This window comes from Neophocaena asiaeorientalis, unplaced genomic scaffold, assembly GCF_003031525.2.
Source record: "Neophocaena asiaeorientalis asiaeorientalis breed wild unplaced genomic scaffold, Neophocaena_asiaeorientalis_V1.1 scaffold46, whole genome shotgun sequence".
In the NCBI taxonomy this organism is placed as follows: Eukaryota; Metazoa; Chordata; class Mammalia; order Artiodactyla; family Phocoenidae; genus Neophocaena; species Neophocaena asiaeorientalis.
The window spans coordinates 2,466,986-2,492,912 of NW_020175393.1; the positions used below are offsets into that span (position 1 = coordinate 2,466,986).

Genomic DNA, 25,927 nt, shown 5'->3' on the forward strand with positions numbered 1-25,927 from the left:
TGAGAAGCATAACACAATAGCACTTCAAATTAAGTCTGTTACAACTAGCTTAATGGGGGGGGGGGTATATATATATAAGAACAAAAGAAAGACTAATCTGTGTTTTATGACTTTCCAAGTTAAGTATCGCAAGCACACATATGACTAAGGCTGTGATTCTCCAGTTATCATGGAATATAATTTTATTAAAAAATATAAAAAGTCAAAACAAAACAAGACAAGAAACCTGTCATGTGGCAATTCTGAGATGATAGAGAGCATGGCAAAAATGAAATAAAAGTCCATCAGTTCCAGAAAGTCTGAGACTTACTAGGTATAAGTGATTATAGAAATAGTTTGGAGACAACAAGGAACATCCAAAGAGCAAGACCGAAGACAAACCTCAGTGAAGACCCCCTCCCTCTTTTTAACCCCTGTAGCTTTAGAGATTGCATTTCAAATTAAGCTACATGCAAACAGGGACCTTCACTGATCTTGTTGCCATTTTCTTCCTGTACCTGATAAAGTGACTGGAACATAAGAAACTTATTTTAAGGAGTCAAAAGAAAAATGGAGGGAATAGTTGTTCTTTCTCAAGCTTCTTTTTTTCCCTCAACTGTTGTTTCATATTCACTTCTATGTAGTTTAGAAAATAAAGATGACTCTCATGTCACTCTCTCATATAACAATCATAACTACTTCATTAAAGTCAGAGAAACACCAGAGTTATAATATGCGTAGTTTAACACTCACCACAGCTGGACAGCAGAGCATGGCTATAACAACTGAAAAGCTGTAAGTGTTGGTAAAGAGAATTGTCTCCTTTCATCTTCAGAGGGACAGTTTCAAATTTTCATTTTAAACTCCAACTGTAAAGTTTCCTGGTCATGTTTCCCAAACTTCTAAAACTTACACAGTACCAAAAGTTTGGATCCTGGGATTCTGCATCTATGTCATTAAATGTCTCACTTCCGTTTTTCTATGATCTGAATGTAAGGACTTAAACAATATTAGGTGTTTAATTTTAAACAGTGTGTGACATTTATCTTCTTTGGGGAAGGTGCTGGGACAGCTATATGCAGTTCCTATCAATCTCATCTGTTGTAAATTTGAATTCCTGATATGCCTGAAACATGACAGTAGAGAAGCACCGTGAAAAATTATTTATGAAACTCTTTCAGCGAGCACTTATCTCTTAGGGAAGGTTATGAATGAGAGTAAGAGAGCCTGAGGAGAAACAGCTAAGCCCTACCCTAGTTCTTTTTTTTTTGGCCACGCCATGCGGCATGCAGGATCTTAGTTCCCCAACCAGGGATTGAACCCATGCCCCCTGCATTGGGAGCGGAGCCTTAACCACTGGACTGCCAGGGAAGTCCCGGCCTACCCTACTTCTTTGTGTTACCACTCTATTTCCAGAAAAAACCCAGGCCAGGTTAGAATGACACCAAAGAACCAGTGCCTGTGCATGCTTTCCTTATCTCTCTCTCTAATAACATACCTGTCACTTAATTATGTGAGGCCAGTTTCTTCTTAATCAAATGGAAAGCATTTAGTTTACAGACACAAAACTATTTTACAACTGATGGAACGATTTCCAGAAGAATAAAAAACCTACCTGTTCCAAGTACCTCGAAAGGTAAAATCTCTAGCAACTGTTGCCCAGTTTTTAAGAGGTGTACAGGAACAAAAATGTCCTTTTACAGGAAGACAGGCTGCAGACCCAGAGACTGTTTTAAACTGGAGTTACTATGCAAAAGCAGGACACTAAAACAAATTTTCTCCAAGTCAAGGTGAAAGGCAAGCTCTTTGGGGTTCTGATTTGACATTCTCGCCATTTTATATCAAACCCTTACAATCTCCCATTAACCCAAGGAACTGTCTAGTGAGTGAGTAGATATTTCAAGAGGCTTTCTGAAATATAAAATGGTTATTTTGCAGCAAGATGGTATTTAAAACATTTCAACAGTACTCTAACAACTTTCAATATTTAAAAACACTATAAAGAACCCATGGAAAGCCAGACCATTTCCAGTGTTTTCACCATTAAGTAAACAAGGTCTTGGATTAATTCTTTTAAATAAACAAAACTTTTAATAAGCTATACTTTCTAAACAAATGTTACTCATTTTAAAAATTCATGGCTAGGTTTCAAAAGCATTTTTGACCAGTAACACAGATTTTAGTAATTCAGATAAGAAATAGAATGAATAAAAGCTGACCTAAAGAGATTGTTTTAATATTTTTAAAAGCAGACAACACTAAGCAAGGTGAGAAAGAAATTAGACAATGTAAAGATAATCAAACTTGGAACAAGAATTTCAAGAAAAATGGCTGTTTTCCTGTATTGCCATGTGCCTCTCAAACTAACAATGCACCAAACAGTGTTATAACCAAAAGAGAAAAGAAGCTAATGAAAATTTACAAAGCCACTGATGTCCCCAGTCATCTACAATACTGGGTCAATCCAGATTATGTGCTTTTGCTCAGTGACACACCATCCAAGGTAAAGTTACTTCCAAATTAGCCAGAAAAACTAAGAATAATAATTTGGTACATTAATTATTATATAAAAGGCTAGCTTGGCCAGTCTCTCCCCATCATAAAAGAACTGAAGTATAAAGAACTGAAAAGTAAACAGGGTCCAATAAAAGGTCACTTTTATAGGTTTGAGTCCCCAGAGTTTTATATCATTCCACATCAGATTACCTTACTAGACATGGTTCCCCGACACCAACAAACTTTTAGCTAAATATTCCTTTTGTCTAGTTTTCCATCTCTTAGAATTTCTTTTGTAAATCCTCATTAATAAGGAAGTTAAAGCATCCTCACCTAGTCAGCATAAACTGTTACTGGATGAGACAAGAAATACTAAACTCACTCAAATTTAAAAAGTCATTAGAAAAGAATTAACAAGTAAAAGGTGATAATAAACATTTACTAATACATATTCAGATACTATTTTCAAAGAACTACGGTTAACTTATGTTAAATTTTTCTTAAGTCAGCAGTACGTCAAAACAATGTTTTTTAAAAAAAGCAATTTCTCAATCTTTCCATCTTTTCTATTCTGAGCAAATCCCTATACTTCTTACCCAATTTTTCAAAGTGATGTTAACATCTCAAATAGATAGCTCAATGAAAATTTCAGATACAATCATCCTTGTGGTTGCAAAGAAATAAGCTTTCAAAAGAGCAGATGCTCACAACTCTAACTACCTTGTTCCATTCAAGGATGCACCTCCTCTAGCTTGCTGGAAATAACTGGAAGATTAATTAGAGCAGAAATAAAATGATGGAGTAGAACTGTACAGGTGGAGACAATACCACCACCACACACAGGCCTAGTTCCTGGTATCAAAAGAATATTGAATTGTGTTTAAATGTCATCAAGACCTAAATTCTTCCTAATCTAGGGAGTATTTTATTGGTGTTTGGGTCATCATACCAGTAACAGAAAATTCTACATCATGTATAAGGAAAAGCTCAGAGTTACACAATCACATAATTTAAGCTAAAACACTTCCTTATTTCTTTTAACTACTAAGAAAAAGAAAACTGGGCAAGGAAGATTGCTCGTTATACATTTACCAGAATTTTGGATTCGCCATGTTTTTATAAATTGAGTATCAGGAGGTATCGACTCCCCTTCTCCTATGGTGACATCTTCAACAAAGGACATAGAGGGCACACTGATGTTTGGGCTCTCAAAGTCATAATAGGCGCCAATTGCTGCTTGTAGGTTCCTACAAATAAAGAGAAAAGGCAAAAGACTTCAGTCCTCTCCAGAGCATATTATCCTAATTGTCAAACAAAAGGAACCTATAGAACCCATATATAGAAGGTATATAGACGGCTCCTGGTATGTTAATCTTCAGAGTCATTGATTCTGGCTAAGGAACAACAGGAAAAACGGCAGGACGAAAAACTTGTGCATCACTTTCTTCCCAAGGTACCCACATAGAAAGTAATAAACATTATTAGCACCATCAGCAACAATGTGAGGAAATCCCCCTCTTACCCATAAGGACAGCAAGTATTGGTAAGGGAGTCAATTAAAAGAGAGCTCCTCTGTAGCTGTGACTAAAATCCAAAGAAGCTCCATTAAAAAAAAAAATCTAATTATTTTTTTAAAAAAGCAATACATGCACATGATTCAAAGTTTCATACAATGAAAAATACCCATCTTATCTCTTCCTTCCTACACACACACAGGTAATCATTCGTTCATATTACTTTCTTAAATACCCTTCCAGAACTTCCTTATGCACATACAAGCAAATGATATACATTCTTATTTCCCCCCTTCTTACACAATTGGTAGCATATTACACACTGCCCTTTCCTTTATTCCCTTAACACTGTATCATGAAGACATTTCTAAGTCAGTACGCAATGAATATCCTCATTGTTTTTTACAGCTGTATCCACTGTATAGATATATCATTATTTAGGTAACCAATCCACTTTTGAGTTTGCTTCCAATCTTTAATTCTTCCATATATAAGATTAAGCACACATAGTTAAACATACAAGTGCATCTGTAGGATAAAGTCCTACAAGTGATACCACTGGGTCAAAGGGCATATATTTGTGGCTTCAATCGATATATCTAAACTTCCCTCAATAAAAAAGTTACATACTTAATGAATGCTCCCACCAAGAATGTATGAGAGTGCCTATTTCCCCACTTGCTCATCAACAGTGTTTCTCCAACATTTTGGATTTTTGTCGATCTGACAGGTAAAAAATAAGATCTTGGTGAGGTCTTAACACCATTTTGTAAATAGTGGTGTTCTTTATTTTGTTTTTTAAGATTTATTTATTTAATTTATTTTGGGCTGTATCAGGTCTTAGTTGCAGTACACAGGATCTTCGTTGAGGCATGCGGTATCTTTCGTTGTGGCGCGTGGGCTCTTCGTTGTGGTGTGCTGGCTTCTCTCTAGTTGTGGCATGTGGGTTTTCTCTTCTCTAGTTGTGGCACGCAGGCTCCAGGGCACATGGGCTCTGTAGTTGTGGCGCGCGGGTTCCAGAGCACGCGGGCTCTAGTTGAGGTGTGCAAGTGCCGTAGTTTTGGCGCACGGGCTTAGTTGCCCCGCGGCATGTCGGATCTTAGCTCCCTGATCAGGGATCAAAGCCACGTCCCCTGCATTGTAAGGTGAATTCTTTACCACTGGACCACCAGGGAAGTCCCTAGTGTTCTTTTCAATTACTTATAAACCCCCTTAGGTCAGAAGGAACTACCAAGCACACAAACCAGAGTCCCTAACTGAACAGAATCACACGACTGACAGCTTGGTTCTTCAGTGCCAGAGACCAAAGGCCGCTAAGGGGTTTAAGTTAGCTGTGTTCATTAAAGATCAAAGAAATTGTCAGTAATTTCATTAACCATTTCTCTTATGGTCTTCCTCAAACTAGTGACATCATCCCCAGTCCCCACAGAATAACAACACAAATAGCATTTTTCTAAACATAACCCAACCATAAGCCAATGGATACAGTGGGTTGTTTTTAATTATGTATAAACATAGCATGAAATAAGCTCTGACAGTACACAACTGTTCAACAGACATGCTATTAACAGCAAATACTTTTCTGCTGGGGGCCTGCCTGCTCTTCCAGGTGTTTGCAGCTGCCAGAAAGGAAGGCTATATTTAGAGCAGCTACCTCAGGTCAAGCCTCATGCAATGGCGACCTGCAGTTATTAGTGAGTCATGACTGGAATTACACCACCAACAACTGCTGGCCCGTCATGTGTGTGCTAGATAAAATTTACATGGAGCAGAACTGGGCCAGGGTCCAAACTGTGCCTGTTTACTTGACCATTCAATAGGAAGGCTTAGACTTCAGTTTTTCCGGCAACTTCCTTATCTAGCTGACACTGATCTCAAGTGAAGAATATGTGACTGGTCGAACTTGGGGATGCCCAGACCCTACCACCCGCAAACAGACTTAGGAGTACATCTGGAATCAGCCTTACACTTAGGGATCAGAGATAAAACAAGGGAGAGAGAAATAAGCCTAGGTTGCATTTTGTTCTTCTGAAACTTTTTATAAAAACCAAGTGGCCACTTTTTTATAAAGATAATTTTTCTGCCGAAGGTCTCAGGCAAACAGCCTGAATTGTCTTCTGTTCACTTGGCTGTAAAATATGCTTGGGAGGGAAGAGACTATTTGTGCACTCAGGACAATTGCCAATGCTCATCCTCAGCCTGTGTCATATTTCGCCACTTGGCTCTGCCTGATATCAAACAGGACTTCGAGACCAGCACAGGAGAAACACTAGCAAGTGGAAAAGTCCAGCTACCCTACTTAGGCAGATCCATCCCCCTCCCAAATCTCCTTTCACATATTCCAACTCATCCCACAGCCAAGCCAACAAAACTGCTTACTTGTACCTGTATTATACAGAAAATTCAACCAGAGAAAGATTAAGGAATACTTTTAAAGCCCAAAGTGAAACTGAAAGTAGTGAACTGGACTCCTATCAGGACGAAGAAGTGAAGGATGACAAAGCACAATCATTTCCCAAGTACAAGGCAGAAAGAAGACATTAGCCCGGTGGTGCTCTAACCCATCAGGCAGGTACACAGCTCCTCAGCACTTGGACCATTTAGATCACTGCCTCACAGGGCCAAGGAACCGCAGGAAAAGACTAAACAGCTCCTATTCAGTGTGAGAACAGCAGACTTGATAGCATGTATTCCTGTTCAAAACAACATACCCAACTATTATTAGCCAATAAAAAACTCTACATGAAACAGAGCTGGCTGAGGAGATGGGAAAGGGAGGACACTGACTCAGTATGCAGCCCAGCCTGAAAGTTTAAACTTCCAGGTTCCTTCAGTGTTTTTGCTCAAGAGAAGTTTTTACTCTGATTTTAAAAAGTTAAAAGTGCCCTAAAGAACAAAGGGAGGCAGTGTTAATAGGGGGAAAAAGGGCACAGGCAAAGATGGATGATAGTGATGGTTACATAACATTGTGAATATACTTTATGCCACAGAACTGTGCACTGAAAAATGGTTAAAATGGTAAAATTTTACTTTATTTTTTTACTGACGTATAGTTGACTTACAATGTTATGTTAGTTTCTGATGTACAGCAAAGTGATTCAGATATATATATTATTTATCATATTCTTTTCCATTATGGTTTATTACGGGATACTGAATATAGTTCCCTGTGCTGTTTATCAGGTGGTTTGTATCTGCTAATCCCAAACTCCTAATTTATCCCTCCCCCACCCCCTTTCCCCTTTGGTAACCATAAGTTTGTTTTCTACGTCTGTGAGTCTGTTTCTGTTTTGTAAATAAATTCATTTGGATCATATGTTAGATTCCACATATCGGTGATACCACATGGTATTTGCCTTCCTGACTTACTTCATTCACTTAGTATGATAATCTCTAGGTCCATGCATGTTGCTGCAAATGGCATTATTTCACTCTTTTTTATGGCTGAGTAGTATTCCATTGTATATATTTACCACATCTTCATTATCCATTCATCTGTCAATGGACATTTAGGTTGCTTCCACGTCTTGGCTATTGTAAATAGTGCTGCTATGAACATGGGGGTGCATGTACCTTTTCAAATTAGTTTTCTCCTGATATATGCACAGAAGTGGAATTGCTGGATCATATGGCAACTCTATTTTTAGTTTTTAAAGGAACCTCCAAACTGTTTTCCATTGTGGCTGCACCAATTTACATTCACACCAACAGTGTAGGAGGGTTCCCTTTTCTCCACACCCTATCCAGCATTTGTTATTTGTAGACTTTTTAATGATGGCCATTCTGACCAGTGTGAGGTGATAACTCATTGCAGTTTTGATTTTCGTTTCTCTAATAATTAGCGATATTGAGCATCTTTTCATGTGCCTATTGGCCATCTGTATGTCTTCTTTGAAGAAATGTCTATTTAGGTCATCTGCCCATTTTTCCATTGGGTTGTTTGTTTCTTTGTCATTGAGTTGTATGAGCTGTTAGTATATTTTGGAAATTAAGCCCTTGTCAGTTGCATTGTTTGCAAATATTTTCTCCCAGTCCATAGGTTGTCTTTTCGTTTTGCTTATGGTTTTCTTACTGTGCAAAAGCTTTTAAGTTTTTGATTAGGTCCCATTTGATTATAAAATGGTAAAATTTTAAATGGCTTTGTTTGGAGGCAGCTCCTAACCCCTGGCTGTGGGGCTTTGAACAAGTGGTTAAGCATCTGTGTCAGTTTGCTCACGTGCAAAACTGAGTTTTTTTATTGTAAGGTTGCTTATATTTTTTATTACAAAGTTGGGTGTTATAAAGTTGGCTGTGAAGACTGCATGAGGCAATGTGTGTAAATGCCAATGCCCTAGGTTGGCAGTCATTCATTCAACAAATATTTAATTAATGAGCATTTATCCATGTTCTAGGCACTCGGCCTGGGTCTAGGGACAGAACAGACAGCAAAACAGACAAGGGCCCTCTCCGTTACAAAGCCTAGCAGACTGCAGCAAACCAGGGACACTCAAAGAAGGGTAACTACAACTATCTCTCACACTGAGGCTTATCAGCCCAAGGCAGCTTTTCCATCTTGCGGTAAAAAAAAAAAAAATGGGCTTGGTGCACAATACAGTTTCAACTGCACTGATAATCAGGTTAACCTGATTTGGAGTAGAAGAATCTGGTGATGCTGATATGTGTTTCCTGATGAAATGCAGTTTTATAACTAAGAAGCAATATTGTCCAACCTTCATTTTATAGATGAGGCCACAGATGCACTGACAGGTAAATAACTTGCCCCAGGCTAGACAGTCAATTATTAGTACAAATCAGAACCACATCTATTCAAAGGCATAAAACTTTTACCTTACCCAGAATTTTCCAGTTTTCTACTAATGCTCTGAACATCTGATTTTCTTAAGAACATATTAAGTACCATCATGAATTCTATAAATGAATTAATTGTAACTTCTCATTAAACTGAATTCCTGAAAGTGGTCAAATGCCTAATCTTGCATATATTCACAAACACAAAACATTTATCTTTGTACTATTTATACAAACGTAAGTCAAATTGACAGTCTTATAAAGAAAAATCATCTATATACTGAATATACAGTCAGGAACATAATCCCAAAAATACGGGGGTAGAAGAAAACAGTTAAGAAAACTAGGAAATCAGAATTAAAGAGGGAATGCCGGAAGTCTAAGTATTAGCTCAGACTCTCAGCAAAATAAAATTAGACACCTTCTCTTTCCACTCTCTGAACAAGTAAGAAACTCAAAAGGGTCCAAATTGTTTATAAGAAAAAAAACTATCCATCTAATTTGGACATAAATTAAAATGGGAAGTCAGAATACTGAATCAATCTAGCTAAACATGAACAGTAGCTTCCTCAGGCTTCAAGCAGTACCTATCCTGAACTTCAAGAAGTTTCCCTCACCTGTGGAGCACCAATGATACTGCTCCTAAGGCACAAGCTCATCAGGGATCAGAAAGACCTCACTATCTTTGAATGACTGAAAAAAGCTGATTAGAAAAAGGATCAGCAAAACAGATGTCAGTTCTTAACCTGGGCTTTCCAACATCTACCCGGGCTTTCCAACATCAACTCAGCAAGCATGTAACATGGAAGACCAAAAAAAGAGGCCAGAAAACGTGTACTTGTGAATTTTAAGGACTGAGAAGAAACTGAGAATTTCATTAAAACAAAGATGAATGCAGGTAGGGAACAGAAGTTAGGCTAAAGAAGACTTAAAATACTTTCAAACCTAAAAATTAACTAATAGATGATATTATTTAATACATGAAGACAGTAAGAAGAAAGAAAGAACTTGTGGAAGATTTCATTAAGAGGAGCAACAAAGTTCACACCAGTATTTACCCACTTCTCAGGGCCCTAGCAAGCCTAAGACTGTTTCTTCCTCTTCTTTTCCTGGCTATTTACTGATCCATTAATTTTAATACTTTTTAGAACTGGTCCCTCTAACATCAGCAGTTATACCTTTTCCAAAGAGAAAGTAAAACACTAGCATTCTGCCATGAAAACCCAAGGTGGTGGCACTGTTCTAGATTTAAAGAGAGGGTCCAGGGGTTAGGCGCTTTCACTGCCGTGGCCTGGGTTCAGTCCCTGGTCAGGGAACTAAGATCCCTCAAGCCTTGTTGACAACCCCCAAACACAAAAAAATTCAAAGAGACATAACAACCAAATGCAATATATGATCTTTGAGGTCCTTGAAGGGATTCTGATTCTATTAAAAAAAAAAGGTTAAAAATGATACATTTGGGAAGAACTGAGCAAACTTACAATATGTACTGGATATCTTTTTAGTACTAAAGAATTTTTGTAAATTATCTTAGTGTCTTACTATGTAGTTATGTAAAGGAATGTCCTTTTTTTTAGAAGCATGCTGAAATATTTAAGGATGAAGGGTCGTGATGTCTACAACTTTCAAATGATTCAAAAAATTTTTACATAGAGAAAACAAATTATGGCAAAAATGTTAACCACTGTTGTTGAATTAGGTGGCAAGTATAAGGGTATATACTCTGATTTTTTAAAAATTTTCTGTAGGTTTGAATAGTTTATAAAAAAGGTAAATGAAAACAAAAACAGAAGAAAGAAAAGGTATCTTATTTCCCAACACTGGAAGATACAAAAAAAAATTAGGTGCAAAGAATTACTTCAGCCATCTAGGGAACATTAAGGAACCTACTGGGATCCTCAGGAGACCTAATGAGGATGAGGCTGACATGCTGACAATGACAGATCAGAAAGGGAAATAAAATTGCTGTGTCCTTGATGATATAGTTGAACCACTAAATTAGGCAACCCCAGAGCCATCTTACATTGGGTATCGCTGTCATCTGAGAAAATACAATTGGCTCATTGTTTAAAAAGTGGGCAGGGGAAGAGGCAGATTTTGAGCCTACACCAATTTGACACTGGCATCATAGACTTTAATTTCTGAGTGCCTTTGACTGTGTCAAGATCAAACTATTTCCCCTCTTTTAAAAAAACTGAGGTGAAAGTCACATAACATACAATTAACTACATACTTGAAAGTATACAATTCAATGGTGTTTACTGCATTCACAATGTTGTGCAACCACCTCTACTTTCAAAACTTTTAAATCATCTCATACCCATTATGAACACCACATATCCATTAAGTAATCAGTCTTCATTATTCCCTCCCCCCCATCCCCAGGCAACTACATATCTGTTTTCTGTCTCTATGAATTTGTCTATTTTGGATAATTTATATAAAAGGAATGACACCATATGCAACCTCTGTGTCTGGTTTCTTCCACTTAGCAGAATATTTTTGAGATTTATCCCAAATGGTAGCATGCTGATCAGTATTTCATTCCTTTATATGGCTAAATAATATTCCATTATATGTACATACCACATTTTGACTATCCATTCATCTGCTGATGGGCATTTGGATTGTTTCTACCTTTTGACTATTGAGTAATACTGCTATAAACATTCATATACAAGTGTCTGTGTGGGCATATGTGTTCATTTCTTTAGATATATACCTAGGAGTAGAACGTCTGGGTCACATGTAATTCCATGTCTAACTTTTTGAAAAACCACAAACTGTTTTCCACATCAGCTGAACCATGTTACAGTTCTACCAACAATGTACAAGTCAAGTGTTCCTATTTCTCGACATCCTCACCAACACTTTTCTTTTCTTTTTTTTTCTTTTTTTGCGGTACGCAGGCCTCTCACTGTTCTGGCCTCTCCTGTTGTGGAGCACAGGCTCCGGACGCACAGGCTCAGTGGCCATTGGCTCACAGGCCCAGCCGCTCCGCGGCATGTGGGATCTTCCCGGGCCGGGCCACGCACCCATGTCCCCTGCATCGGCAGGCGGACTCTCAACCACTGCGCCACCAGGGAAGCCCTCTTTTTTTTTTTTATTATTATAGCCATCCTAGTGGGTGTGAAGTGATATCTGACTGTGGTTTTGATTTCCATTTCCTTAATGACCAATGATCTTAAACAACTCTTCATGTACTTGGCTATCTGTATATCCTCTTCGGAGATACATCTATTCAAATCCTTTGCTCATTTTTGTGACTGAGTTGCTTGTCTTCCTATTGTGCAGCTGTAAGGATTCTTTATATATTCTGGATACTAGACCCTTATCAGATATATGATTTACAAATATTTTCTCCCATTATGTTGACTGTCTTTTCACTTCCTTGATAATGTCTTTTGATGCATAACAAGTTTTTAATTTTGTTGCAGTCCAATTTATCTAGTTTTTTTCATTGTTGCTTTGACTCTGACATCAAATCTAAGAATCAGTAGCCCAATCCAAGATCATGAAGATTTATCCCTATGTTTCTTCTAATAGTTTTATTGTTTTACTTTTATTTAGGTCACTAATTTTCAGTTAATTTTTGTATAAAGAGTGAGGTAGGGGGTCTGACTTCATTCTTTTGCCCATGGTTATCCAGTTGTACCAGCACCATGTGTTAAAGAAGATGAAACATTTTTAAGAGAAAAAGAAGTTGGACAGACTCTTGGGTATGAGTAGGATTCTGCCCTATGGGTGATCCTTGCTAGCCTTTGGGGACACTTCCATGTCAAGTGCAATAAACGGCAAAGCTCAGACATGGGAAACTGAGTGGGTGAACAAATTGAGACATGCACTGTACCTCACCATAACTCAAGTATGGTATGCTTATGCTCTGATCACCCTAAAAAATATATTTCCTATTCCCAAACACAGTTTCCAGGACTGAAAGAACCAACAACATTTATGCTCAGAATCAAACTAAATTATCAGTACAAAAACGTTTTCCCTATCTGCCAATCAGTTAGTATATAATATTTACTTCTTTTATATTTCTTTTCTTTAAGTTTTCACTCATTCATGCTCTAGGTAATAGAAACGTAAAGATAAATAAGACAGTCTTTGCTACCAAGGAACACAAAGTCTATTAAAGAAAGATTTAGAAACAAGTAATCACAATTCAATGAGGTAAATTTCAGGGAAGAAATATAACCAAGGACTACAAAAGTACAGAAAAGAAAATACCTTACTCAAACTTAGGAATTCAGGGAAAGCTTCATCAACCAGGTAACATCAAAACTGTACCCTAGGGCTTCCCTGGTGGCACAGTGGTTGAGAGTCCGCCTGCCGATGCAGGGGACACGAGTTCGTGCCCCGGTCCGGGAAGATCCCACATGCCGTGGAGCGGCTCGGCCCGTGAGCCATGGCCACTGAGCCTGCATACCCGGAGCCTGTGCTCCGCAATGGGAGAAGCCACAACAGTGAGAGGCCCATGTACCGCCAAAAAAAAAAAAAACTGTACCCTAATGAACTGGTTAAGCACTTTGAGAAGGGGGTGAAGGGGCATTTCAGACAGAGGGAGATTATATGCAAAGGCACACAAATGCATGAGAATCACAAGAACACCACAAACTCACCAACAGCCAGAAAAAGACAGGCCTGACAACATTCAGGTCTCTGGTTCTGGTTGTTTCTGAAGCCCAAATGAATTGCTAACTTAAGTTCTAAGATATTCCTGTATCCTTATTAATTCTCATTTTTATTCAGGCTAGTTTAAGACAGGGTTGTGTTCACCTCCAGTACAGTCCTAACTGATACAAGACTAAAGTATTGCAAAAGTTAAAAATCCACAATGCATAACAAAGTCAAGGGGACTTCCCTGGTGGAGCAGTGGTTAAGAATCTGCCTGCCAATGCAGGGGACACAGGTTTGAGCCCTGGTCCGGGAAGATCCCACATGCCGCAGAGCAACTAAGCCCGTGCACCACAACTACTGAGCCTGCGCTCTAGAGCCTGCAAGCCATAACTACTAAATCCCGAGCGCCTAGAGCCCATGCTCTGCAACAAGAGAAGCCACCACAATGAGAAGCCCACACACCGCAACAAAGAGTACCCCCACTCGCCAGAACTAGAGAAAGCCCGCAAGCAGCAAGGAAGACCCAACGCAGCCAAAAATAAGTAAATATTTTTAAAAACAAACAAATAAACAAACAAACAAAAAGTCAAGGTGAGATGGAGGAAACGGGCTCCCCTCCATCTGGGCTTAGCAAGCTAGCAGTCCCTGTATGTAGCAAAGCAACTGGTTATACTCCATATGCACTCCAAAGCTAGATGGAGCTTTTGGAGCTTGGACCATAAAAGGAAATTGCCCACAGAACACTCTGCAAACTTCAGTAAAGTTTTTCAAGACAATCCAACCTGCAAAACACAACCCAACCCAATCTGGTTTTCCAGAAAGAAGATATGACATACAAGATAAGAATATAACTTTCTGCCCAAAGCCAGAGATCTGAAACCTCTAATGATTAGATAATTAAGAGACTTGCTGAATTTCAGCACCTGAACTCTCTGCATCACTTAAACTGTGAGACACTGATGAATACAATGTAGGTAGCCCCTTTCAAACACTTCTCCCAGGATCCCCCAAACTGCCATCTCCTCCCCCCTTCATTATAAACCATATCTAAAAGAAACATAGCTGGGAGAGGGGAAATTTAGGGGGTGACATTCCACAGAATATCTGAGAAAACTCTAAATCCAGAATTATCCACCCATGCCCTGAGTAGAGATCTTTAACCTGGAAAGATAAGCAGAGCTAAGGGACCTAACCCGGTCCTAGCAATCCTCTTCAGCAATTTGGAGACTAAAATCTAATTATAATATTACTGGACTTGGTTATTTATCAAAGGGAATGTCCAAATACGAAGTGGATAAGCAATGAACTTAAGTTTTAAAGGAGTTCTATTATTAGGAGCCTATAATTATTATACCCCTGGTCAAGCCCTAGGTCCCAAAAGTAGCATCGTATTGGAAGGGAAAGCTAAAGCAGCATGGCCCTCATAAAGGAACTCTCCCACCCTGCCCCTACATCTCCTGTGCTCCTCTCAAGGAAGGTCATGAAGAATATCAGACAAAGGAAATCTTTCTGGGGTAAGCTAGGCCAAGGCCTTCAGTTCTTCACCGATGAAATGAGTTAACAGGTGACCAGGAGACTTGCTGACTGTATTTTACTGCTGCTGCCCTACAGAAGACAGTGTACACTCGTAATTCTTTCTGCTTCTATCCCCCAGGCTGAGAACAGTGCCTGGCATATAGAAGGTGCTTAATATATATTTGTTGACTGGAATATACTACTGACCAAAATATAGTACAGCTGTCCTTGACCAACATGAGGTAAATTGGGCGGGTCCACTATACTCAGATTTTTTTCAGTGGTAAATACTACAGTACTACACAATCCAAGATTGGTTGAATCCACGGATTGGGAACTGCCAATGTGGAGGGCCAAATTACAAATTATACACAGATTTTCCACTGCATGGAGGGTTTGCACTCTTAACCCCTGAGTTGTTAAAAGGTCAACTATATTTTTCCTTTCATCACATTTTCCCCTCACAATTTTATACTGGGACTATAGGCATACCTTGTTTTAATGGACTTGGCTTTATTGTGCTTTACAGATAATTGCTTTTTTACAAATTGAAAGTCTGTGGCAATCCTGCTGCAGGCAAGTCTATCAGTGCATTTTTCCAACAGCATTTGCTCACTTTGTGTCTCTGTGTCACATTTTGGTAATTCTCACAAAATTTCAAACTTTTTCATTATTATTATATTTACAGTCTAAACATAACTTTTACATGCACCGGGAAACCAAAAAATTCGTGTGACTCGCTTTATGGCAATATTCAGTTTATTACGGCGGTCTGGAACCAAACCAGCTATATCTCCAATGTATGCCTATATATCAATATAACAGAGGGCAGAGGAATGCCAACAACAAAGAAATGTATCATTTAGCCTATAGAGTGCAGGATCATGCAAATGTATACCTGGACCAATCAAGACCACATTAGGGAAAGCACAGCTATCACCCAAAGACCTTCAGTTGGTGGGATAGGGCACCTGGGACAACAAAAGTCATAATTATGATAGCTGGACCTGACTAGGGGTCATCTCCCACGGGAGGGGGGGATGAGAGCATTTGTAGCTGTTACTTGTTTGGCAATGCCCCCACTTGCACACAGAACTCCTTAATACAGAGTGAGGTCATTCCAGAGTTGACGTGGGGGTGGGGACACCCAGAAATTTGAAACTGAAATTTAGAAAGAGTTTTTCTCATAGTATCTGGGCTATAAACTACACATTTGGGGGCTTTTGACAGTCACCGTTCTCTTCAGCAGAGATAGGAGACCACTGCGAACACCTAGATAAAACATACATAGAAAGGAACCTGAAGGGTTTTTTAGTCCCTGGTTCCAGTTGTTCCTGGAAGCCCAAACTTATTCTTGCCTTTGGGTTCTGTGTAACATAGAAACATCCTTAAAATACCGCCACCCCTTTAGCATTATCTAGTTGGAAGTAAATTTGTTACCTGCAACATAATAATCCCAGATTAATTCAAAATTGTAGAGTGTGGTCCAGAGATAGAGTCTGCAAGTCTGGTGCAAAGTCTGTCACAAGAGACAGAAGAGGAACTGGAAAGGTAAATTAAAACTTAACTCAGATCCAGCAATCTACTTTTGGGTATATATCCAAAAGAACAGAAAGCAGAGTCACAAAAAAAATGTGCACATCCATGTTCATAGCAGCATTATTCACAATAGCCAAAAGATGAAAGCACATGTCAATCAACGGATGAAATGGATTAAAATACACATACAGTGAAATATTACTCAAACTTAGAAAGGAAAAACTGTCACATGTTGGAACATGGATAAACCTTGAGAACATTATGCTAAGAGAAATAAGCTGTCACAAAAAAGACAAATACTGTATTACTGTATTCACTTATATGAGGTATCCAGAGTAGTAATTCATAGAAACGAAGTAGAATGATGACTGACAGGGGCTCAGGAAAGGGGGAAATGAAGAGTTATTGTTTATGGGTAGAGAATTTCAGTTTTGCAAGATGAAAAAGTTCTGGAGATTAAGTGCACAACATGCTTAACACTACTGAACTGTACACTTAAAAATGGTTAAGATGGTAAATTCTGTGTTATGTGTATTTAACCACAATTTTTGAAAATTTTAATTAGGATGAGACCAATATGCTTCAATAAGACATTTGGACTTAACTCCTAAATGCAAAGGAGAGCATCTAAAGGTTAAAAAAAACAACTCTACTGAAGTAGGACTTATGCAGCATAAAACTCACCCATTTCAATTGCACAATTCAATGACTTTTAGTAAAGTTACTGAATTGTAACACAATCACCATGTTTCAGAACATGTTTTCATCATCCCCACAATGTGTATATATGTTATGTTAATGGCACAGGGGAATTAAGGATGTTAATCAGGTGACCTGGACATAGCAACATTATCCTGGATTATCCAGGTGAACTCAATGTAATCACTTCCTTAAGTGTGAGAGGGAACTGGAAGACAGAACCAGAGAGAGAGCAGTGTGAGAAGGACCCACACAACATGTTGGCTTTGAAGATGGAGAAAAGAGGCCATAAGACAAGGTACGGTATGTGGCCCCTGGAAGTGGGAAAAGGCAAAGAAACGAGCTCTCCAGCAAGAACACAGCCCTGATACACCTTTATTTTAGTCCAGTGAGACTCATTTTGGATTTCTGAACTCCATAACCATAAAATCATAAACTGGTGTTTTTATAAACCACTAAGTTTGTGGTAATTTATTAACAACAGCAAAAAATTAATACAATGGCTATTCATTATATTATTCTTTCTACTTTACTATATGTTTGAAAATGTTCATCATACAAGAAAACTATGAATATAAAAAACTAAAAGGTTACAAATAAAAAGGTGCTATTTTCTGCTGAGTCATTTCCTTCATCATAACTCGGCTCTCAAGAACTCAATTATCCATTAAAGATGCACACTTAGAAGTTAACTCCTATTCTTCTTGCCTCCCGCCACCCCACCCCCACACCCGCCATGTAACTGTCATGGATACTTCCTAAAAAGGTAAATAATCATTAGGTTCAGTGCTAACTGAAATTTTTGAAGATACTAGAACAGAGTAGAAATGCGCGGAGTAGCCATGAAAATGTAAAATACTCAAAAAGTCCCAGAATGACAAACAGAAAATGTGATTCAAACAAAACTAACTTCATAAACAAAACATTTGTGGTTTACTGTTGTTCATGGAACTTTCGTTGGGACATAATTTAAAGTAGCAGTTATGAAATGATCAAGTAAATCTATAATTAAGTATGGTTTTCAAAAGTGTGTTTACCTCACAAGGAACTTAGAATAAGCCAGCAATGGTTAAAATGCATCTTATCCTACAGCCTAGTCAGAGATCTGTTTTCTAAAAAATACTAGCAACTTTTTCTTTATTTTAAAAAAAGGGAAAAGTGCCAAAAAGCTAAATTGTAAGCCAGCATTCCACTCTCAAATCTAGCTGTTGTTTCTGCATACAGAGAAAAAAAATGCAGGGGCTTCTAAAAGAAATCACACACCTTTTACATATACCTTTGATTAAAATGCTCCACACCTGTCTTATATGTCTTGCCTAGAGATTTCCTGATGGTGTGCTACAGGGGCCAGCTTCAAAGCCTCTTCAGTTTCATCGCCCCTAAAGAACCACGCTGACCACACCATCTTTGGGGAACACAACAGTAAGACTCAGCATACTTCACCTCCAAAATTGCATACTTGGGTACGTGTCTAAGACCCTATGTTATGAATCTTATTCTGTCCTCTAAAAACAAAAAGGTAAATAAAACTTGGCCAAGTTCTATGCAATATGTTGAACAAAGCCAATGCAACGTTATCATCACCACCAAATAATGTCACATAGCCTTAATGCCTACTCTGCTCATTCTGCAGCCAACCCATCTCCAAATACTCTGCAGCTATATTTGGCTGTTCTCTAGTACATGTGAGATAGGTACCTTAAAAAGCTACATACAGCTGGAAGACTAAATTAAATTGGATAGAACTTGAAAAAAGACTAGGATAAAGGCAGATTTTATCACAGTTCATAAACCTGAGAGGACCAGCCCCCCCTTTATTTTACAAACTAATAAAATGACAGTATAAAAGATGTCAGATGTCATTTTTAGTAGTAACTAATCCCTGAGAACAAACAAGGAAGACAACATGTAAAGAATATTTCCTGTAAAAGTCCTATGACACTTGCAGACAGTCTCACATACTCTGTTAATGTTTTCATGTCTGGGCAACCAACTGCACATAAGAAGCAGTCAGGTTTGGACAGCTCATCCAACTATGGCATTTCTTTTACATTACAGAAGAAAAGAATTTTTAAAAATAGCTACTTTGCATGATACTGCATAATTACCACCAGTTAAATTACTATCAAAAAAAAAATCACAAAACCATCCAAACAAACAAGGGGGGAAAAAAACTAATTTGGTTTACAAAGAAAAACTAACAAAAGCTTAAGAAAAACCATTTCTGTATCTTTTTCTTATTCCTTAAAAAGAGTGGTCTCTCAAAGAGAGAAAAGCAGCAAACATCCCCAAATAATGTAAACACAGTCAAAAAGTTTATGTATTTCAAGCTTCGCAAAGGTCAAGGAGATATCTCTCTCTCTCCAGTACCGTTTCTTTGGATCCTCTGTGGCTGAGGGTAAGGTAAATACGCTTAGCTCAACACTATTAAGACAAGCAACCAAAATCTGCTTCATTCTCCATAAAATCCTTCATGACTCTGACAAGTTCCATTTAAAAATTAGCAATATCTTTACAAAAGACTGCTAACTAATAAACACAGAAGGAACAACAGAATTAGAAAATTACCTTTTTGCAACCACTAGGCAATAAATAGCTCAAGCAAGGATCATCAATGGATACTATAACAGGAGAAAGATTGCTGGGGAAAAGGATATTCTGACAGTCTATCACAGATTACTTACTAATTACAAAGAAGAATAACAGGTGGACACTGTCTTAACTAAATACTCAAATTTAGCATAATAATGGGACAAAAGCAGATGCCTCCTGATGTGATGCAACAGAAGACACATTTCTAACAACAACAAAACGTTTAACCTGAATTTAACCATGAGGAAACAGACTAATCAACAATATGGGACACTCCAGAGGACAACTGGCCTGGACTTTTAAAAAATGTCAATGTCATAAAACAAGCAAATGGCAAAGGTGAGGTTAAAGACATGACAACCTAATATAGCATGAGATGCTTGAGAAGACTCTGGATTTTTTTTTAAAAAGTTATAAAGGGCATCTGGGGAACCAATAGGAAAATCTAGATATGAACTGTATATTGGATAACACTATTATTTCCAGGCTAAATTCCTTGGGAGTGACAATGACATTGCAGATATGCAGCATGACGCCCTTGTTCTTAGAAGATATCTGCTGAAGGACTAAGAGGTGAAATGTCATGATGTCTGCAATTTATCTCAAATGGTTCAGGGAAGAAAAATAAAATAAAATCCAGAGAGAGAACTTTCACACATTGCCAGTGGGAATGAAAAATGATAGTTACTTTGGAAAAGAGTTTGGCAGTTTCTTAAAAGGACATAATTTTACAATACAAAATAGCAATCAATTCCTAGATATCTACCCAGAAGAAATTAAAACACATCTAAAGTCTTGCAAATGAATGTTCATAGCAGTTTTATTCATAATAGCCTAGTAGAAAAAAATCCAAATGTCCATCAACTGGTAAATGGATAAACAAAACGTGGTATATCCATGCAATGGAAAATTACTCAGCAACAAAAATACTGATACACGCTAAAACATGGATAAACCTCATAAACAAAACACTAAATGAAAGAAGCCAGATACAAAAGATCGCTTATGGGACTTTTCTGGTGGTCCAGTAGCTTAAGAATCCGTGCTCCCAATGCAGGGGGCCCGGTTTCAATCCCTGGTGAGGGAACTAGATCCCACATGCATGCCGCAACTACAAGTTTGCATGCCACAACTAAGAGTCCACATGCTGCAACTAAGAGTCTGCGTGCCACAACTAAAACACTCCGCAACGAAGATCCCGCATGCCATGACTAAAACACGGCGCAGCCTAAATAAATAAATATTTTTTTTAAAAAAAGACTCCCTGGGCTTCCCTGGTGGCGCAGTAGTTGAGAGTCCACCTGCCGATGCAGGGGACATGGGTTCGTACCCCGGTCTGGGAAGATCCCACATGCCGTGGAGCGGCTGGGCCCATGAGCCATGGCCGCTGAGCCCGCGCGTCCGGAGCCTGTGCTCCACAATGGGAGAGGCCACAACAGCGAGAGGCCCGTGTACCGCAAAAATAAATAAATTAAGTAAATAAAATAAATAAAAAATAAAAAAAGACTCCTTATTATGATTCCATTGATATAAACAGTAAAAGGCAATTATTTAGAGACAGAAAAAAAATTAGTGTTTGCCTGAGGCTGGAAGTAGGAATGGTGATTAACTATAAATAGGCAGGCAAAGTCTTGAAATGAAGAAAATATTATACAACTGGATTGTAGTGATGGTTGCTCAGTTCTGTAAACTTACTAAAAATCATTCAATTATCTATTTTAAATGGGTTAATTTATGATATGTAAATTATACTTCAATAAAGATACTTAAAAAATAAAGCAGATATGGTAAAATGGCAATTATACAGGTATTCACTGTGCTAATCTTTCAACTCTTCTATAGTTTTGAAAGTCTTCAAACTAAAAAGTTGGGGGACAGATCAGAATGACCTCTGCAAAGCACATACACTCACCCCGAAATTAGTGTTTCTAACTGTAGATTACCTAAAAGAAGTAAAGGACAGAGCACAACTCTGATAGATTTAGGATTAAATAAAAGAAGAACATATTGGAACCTAGGGCAAATTTTTATCTAAGGATGTGATTAACAATTTTTTCTCTACTTAGGTATTATTTTTTCCTAATTACACAAGTAATACATATTCATTATAGAAAATGTGAGAATTAAAGTGAAAAAGAAAGTATAAAAAAGAAAATAAAAAACAACTTCATAATCTCATAGCCAGAGATAAGTATTTGTAGCTTGTTTTTTATCCTTCAGGTAAATGCAGATCCATTTTGGCGAAGGAACGCTATCTAAATGCAACATCATCACAACTTGATTATTCAATTGGTATACTAAAATTTTACATCATATCCAAACAATCACACAAATCATAAGAATAAAAAGGCAGAATAAAAAATTTTAGATGAAAATCCAATACTTCCTTTCAGCTTCCAATTAAAATTTTCAGGGACTTCCCTGTGGCTCAGTGGTTAAGAATCCGCCTACCAATGCAGGGGACATGGATTCAAGCCCTGGTCCAGGAAGAACCCACATGCCTCAGAGCAACTAAGCCCATGTGCCACAACTACTGAACCTGCGCTCTAGAGCCCATGAGCCACAACTACTACTGCAGCCCACGCGCCTAGAGCCCATGCTGCACAACAAGAGAAGCCACCGCAATAAGAAGCCTGCACACCACAACGAAGAGTAGCCCCTGCTCACCGCAACTAGAGAAAGCCCACGCACAGCAATGAAGACCCAATGCAGCCAAAACTAAATTAATTAACTAATTAAAAAAAAATTTCACACACTAGCCTCAGCTCTCTCCCAAAACCCTCCTAAAATATAGGTATAGTGCTACAGATTGAATGCACATTTGTGTCCCCCCAAAATTCACTGTGAAACCCTAACTCCCAATGTGATGGTATCAGGAGGTGGAGCCTTTCGGAGGTTATTAGGTCACAAGGGTAAAGCCCTCATGAATGGAATTAGTGTCCTTATAAAAGCCATCCCAGAGAGCTCCCTTGCCCCTTCCACCACATGGGGTTACAGTGAAAAGTCAGTCATCTGTAAACCAGGAATCGCACACTCACCAGACATTGAATCTGCTGGCACCCTGACCTCGGACTTCCCAGCCTCCATATATGTGAGAAATCAATCTCTGTTGTTTATCAAGCCACACAATCTATGATATTTTTGTTATAGCAGCCTGAATGAAGAAAAATGTGGGAAAAAGTCAGAAATTCACAAGGACCAAATGAACAAGTGAGGAGGCAATATTTGGGTGGCTAGAAAGCAGAGAGACAAGTGGTAAATGACTTAGCCGACCTGAGAAAGATGAATCCTCCTCGGCCAGCAGTGGGGACAAGTAGAGAAGCAATCCAACTTAAAATGAGGATTCCCCAAAAGGTTCAGAAATTAAGAGCACCAGGTACCCTACAAGTGAAGGTAAAGACATGGATAAAAACAGAAGTTATGCATTTGCCTAAACTATGCATCAGACCTCAGATCCTCAATACAGTCTAAACACTGCATAGCTGGTGACTGCCCCACCCTGGAGGAAATGGGTGGAGCTGTTAAGCCCTCATTTAACAAACCCTACAGTCAGGCCCACAACTTTCAAACCACTTTTTGTGTCCTACTCTTAAATACGAGTAGATAGCTAATAAACAGCAAGTACGTAAGGTAAAGTATCTAATGTGATAGAAAAAAACTAAAGCAAGCAAACAGAAAACGCAACCTGAAGAAAACAATACCGAGGAGATCTCAGAAAAGAGCGCAAAAATTTTGTCAAAAGATTAAAAGAGGGGGAAAAAAAGATAAGACAGAGGACCAGAACAGAAAATCCAGTGTCTGAAAAATAGGAGATCTAAGAAAAGAGAACAGAGAAAATGAAGAAGAGAAAATCAAAGAATTAATTCAAGAAAATTTCTAAGATCTAAAAAAAACAAAACAAATGAACAAACATAAGAAAAGAGAAACAGAGGTATAGACAAAGAGAACAAACAGGTGGTGGCAGGGTGGGGAGGGGGAGGAAAGAAATAGGTGAGGGAGATAAGAGGAACAAACTTCCAGCTGCAAAAAAATGAGCCACAGTTATGAAATGTACAGTGTGAGGAACATAATCAATAACTATGTAATATCTTTGTATGGTGACATATCATAACTAGACTTATCAGACTTACTGTGGTGATCATTTTGAAATATATAAAAATACCAAATCACTATATTGTGTAACAGGAACTAACAGTGTTATTGTAGGTCAATTATACTTCAAAAACAAACAAACTCATTGAAAAAGAGATCAGATTTGTGGTTACCAGAGGCAGAAGGGGGAACTGCAGGAAGGCAATCAAAAGGTACAAAATCCCAGATATAAGATAAATAAGCACTAGGGATGTAAGGTACAACATGATAAATATAATTATCATTGCTATATGTTATATATGAAGGTTAGTAAGAGACTAAATTCTAAGAGCTCACTCACAAGAAAAAAATTTTTTCTATTTCTTTAATTTTGTATCTATATGACATGATGGATGTTTACTAAACTTACTGTGATAATCATTTCATGAGGTATGTAAGTCGAATCATTATGCTGTACACCTTAAAGTTATACAGTGGTGTAGTATCTCAATAAAACTGGAAGAAAAAAAATAAACATTCCAAGAACAGAGGACAGTTTCCAGACTAAAAGGGCTCCCCAAGGCTAAGCACAACGTATGAGAACACAGGCTGAAATGCATCACTGTCAAATTTCAGGACACTGGGACACAGCAAAGTTACCAAAAGCTTCCAGAAAGGGAAAAAACAGAATTCATTCAAAGAAGAAAGAATCAGAACAGCATCACATTTCAACATTTCCACTGAAAAACACAAAACAAAGGAACAGTGCCTTCAAAATTCTGAGAAAAATACTTCCAATCTTCAAACTGCTACCTAACCAAACCTGGGATTATCAACTAAACATCAGAGTAAAATACAGTTTGAGAATACGAAAGTCTCAAATTTTATCTCCTCTGCACTCTCAGGAAGTTTTAAAAAATGGGGTCCAGGAAACAGGGGTTCCAACAAAGTGGGGAAAGTATGAAAGAAATCCCCGGGGTACCAGGGGAGCTGTGCAGCAGACCTAGAGTTCTACCAGTCCAGTCATAGTGGGTCAAACATGGTGGAAGACTTCTTCACAAAGATAAAACCAATAGAACACCTGAAGTGTCTAAACCTACTGAGAAGAGATTCATAGACAGTAAGGAGTTTGAGGATAACTTAGTTTTAAAAATCTGATCCCAGACTTCCCTGGTGGAGCAGTGGTTAAGAATCCACCTGCCAATGCAGGGACACGGGTTTGAGCCCTGGTCCGGGAAGGTCCTACATGCCAGGGAGCAACTAAGCCTGTGCGCCACAACTACTGAGCCTGCACTCTAGAGCCCGCGACCCACAACTACTGAGCCTGCGTGCCACAACTACTGAGCCCGTGCACCTAGAGCCCGTGCTCCACAAGAGAAGCCACCGCAATGAGAAGCCCGCGCACCGCAACGAAGAGTAGCCCCCGCTTGCCACAACTAGAGAAAGCCTGTGTGCAGCAACGAAGACCCCAAAATAAATAAGTAAATAAATTTTTTTAAAAATCTGATCCCTATACAGAAAAAACAGAATTTTTTGTATATCCTGTATACAGATGTTGTCTACAGTTGTTGAACTATAATGCTGTATACCTGAAACAATAAATAAAGCATTTTAAAACTATCTAAGAAACTGAGCAAACCCAAAAATCAAGACAATGATTCCCCCTAGGACAGCAAAAGATCGTGCAGAAAAGGAAAATGAATCCCAGTACACTAATGGCTCAAGTGTCAATAAGGATTTAAATAGTTAAAACAACATAAACACTGAAAACTGATTTAACCAAATCACAAATAATTAAAATGGGAGCATTAGAGAGAGGGTGAGTGTAACTGAAAATTACCATGTGCTGGGTACAGCTCTAAATCTTTACACATATTAATTTATCCAATTCTCAGGTAAAAACTGATATTGTCTTTATATATAAGGAACCAAGACACAGAGAGAGTAAAATAACTTGCCAAAGGTCACACAGATAGTAAATAGCAGAAGCTTTGAACTTTGCTCTTTACCACGACATTGCCTCTCACAGAATAACATCCTCATCTCCCTGTGGGAAGTCAACAGATAATGGTCAAAACAGAAAAAAAAAAAAAAAAAAAAAAAAAAAATGG

The 25,927-nt window shown here is 38.3% G+C and overlaps 1 protein-coding gene across 2 annotated transcripts in view; it reads right to left on the bottom strand.

The window, feature by feature from the left end:
* Positions 1 to 25,927, bottom strand: part of ILRUN (inflammation and lipid regulator with UBA-like and NBR1-like domains) — a 109,255-nt gene that overhangs the window by 67,920 nt on the left and 15,408 nt on the right. For both annotated transcript variants that reach the window (XM_024766006.1, XM_024766005.1), the window contains exon 2: positions 3,568 to 3,722. In XM_024766006.1, coding sequence (XP_024621774.1) covers positions 3,568 to 3,722 — 155 coding nt within the window. The remainder of the gene's footprint in view (positions 1 to 3,567; positions 3,723 to 25,927) is intronic.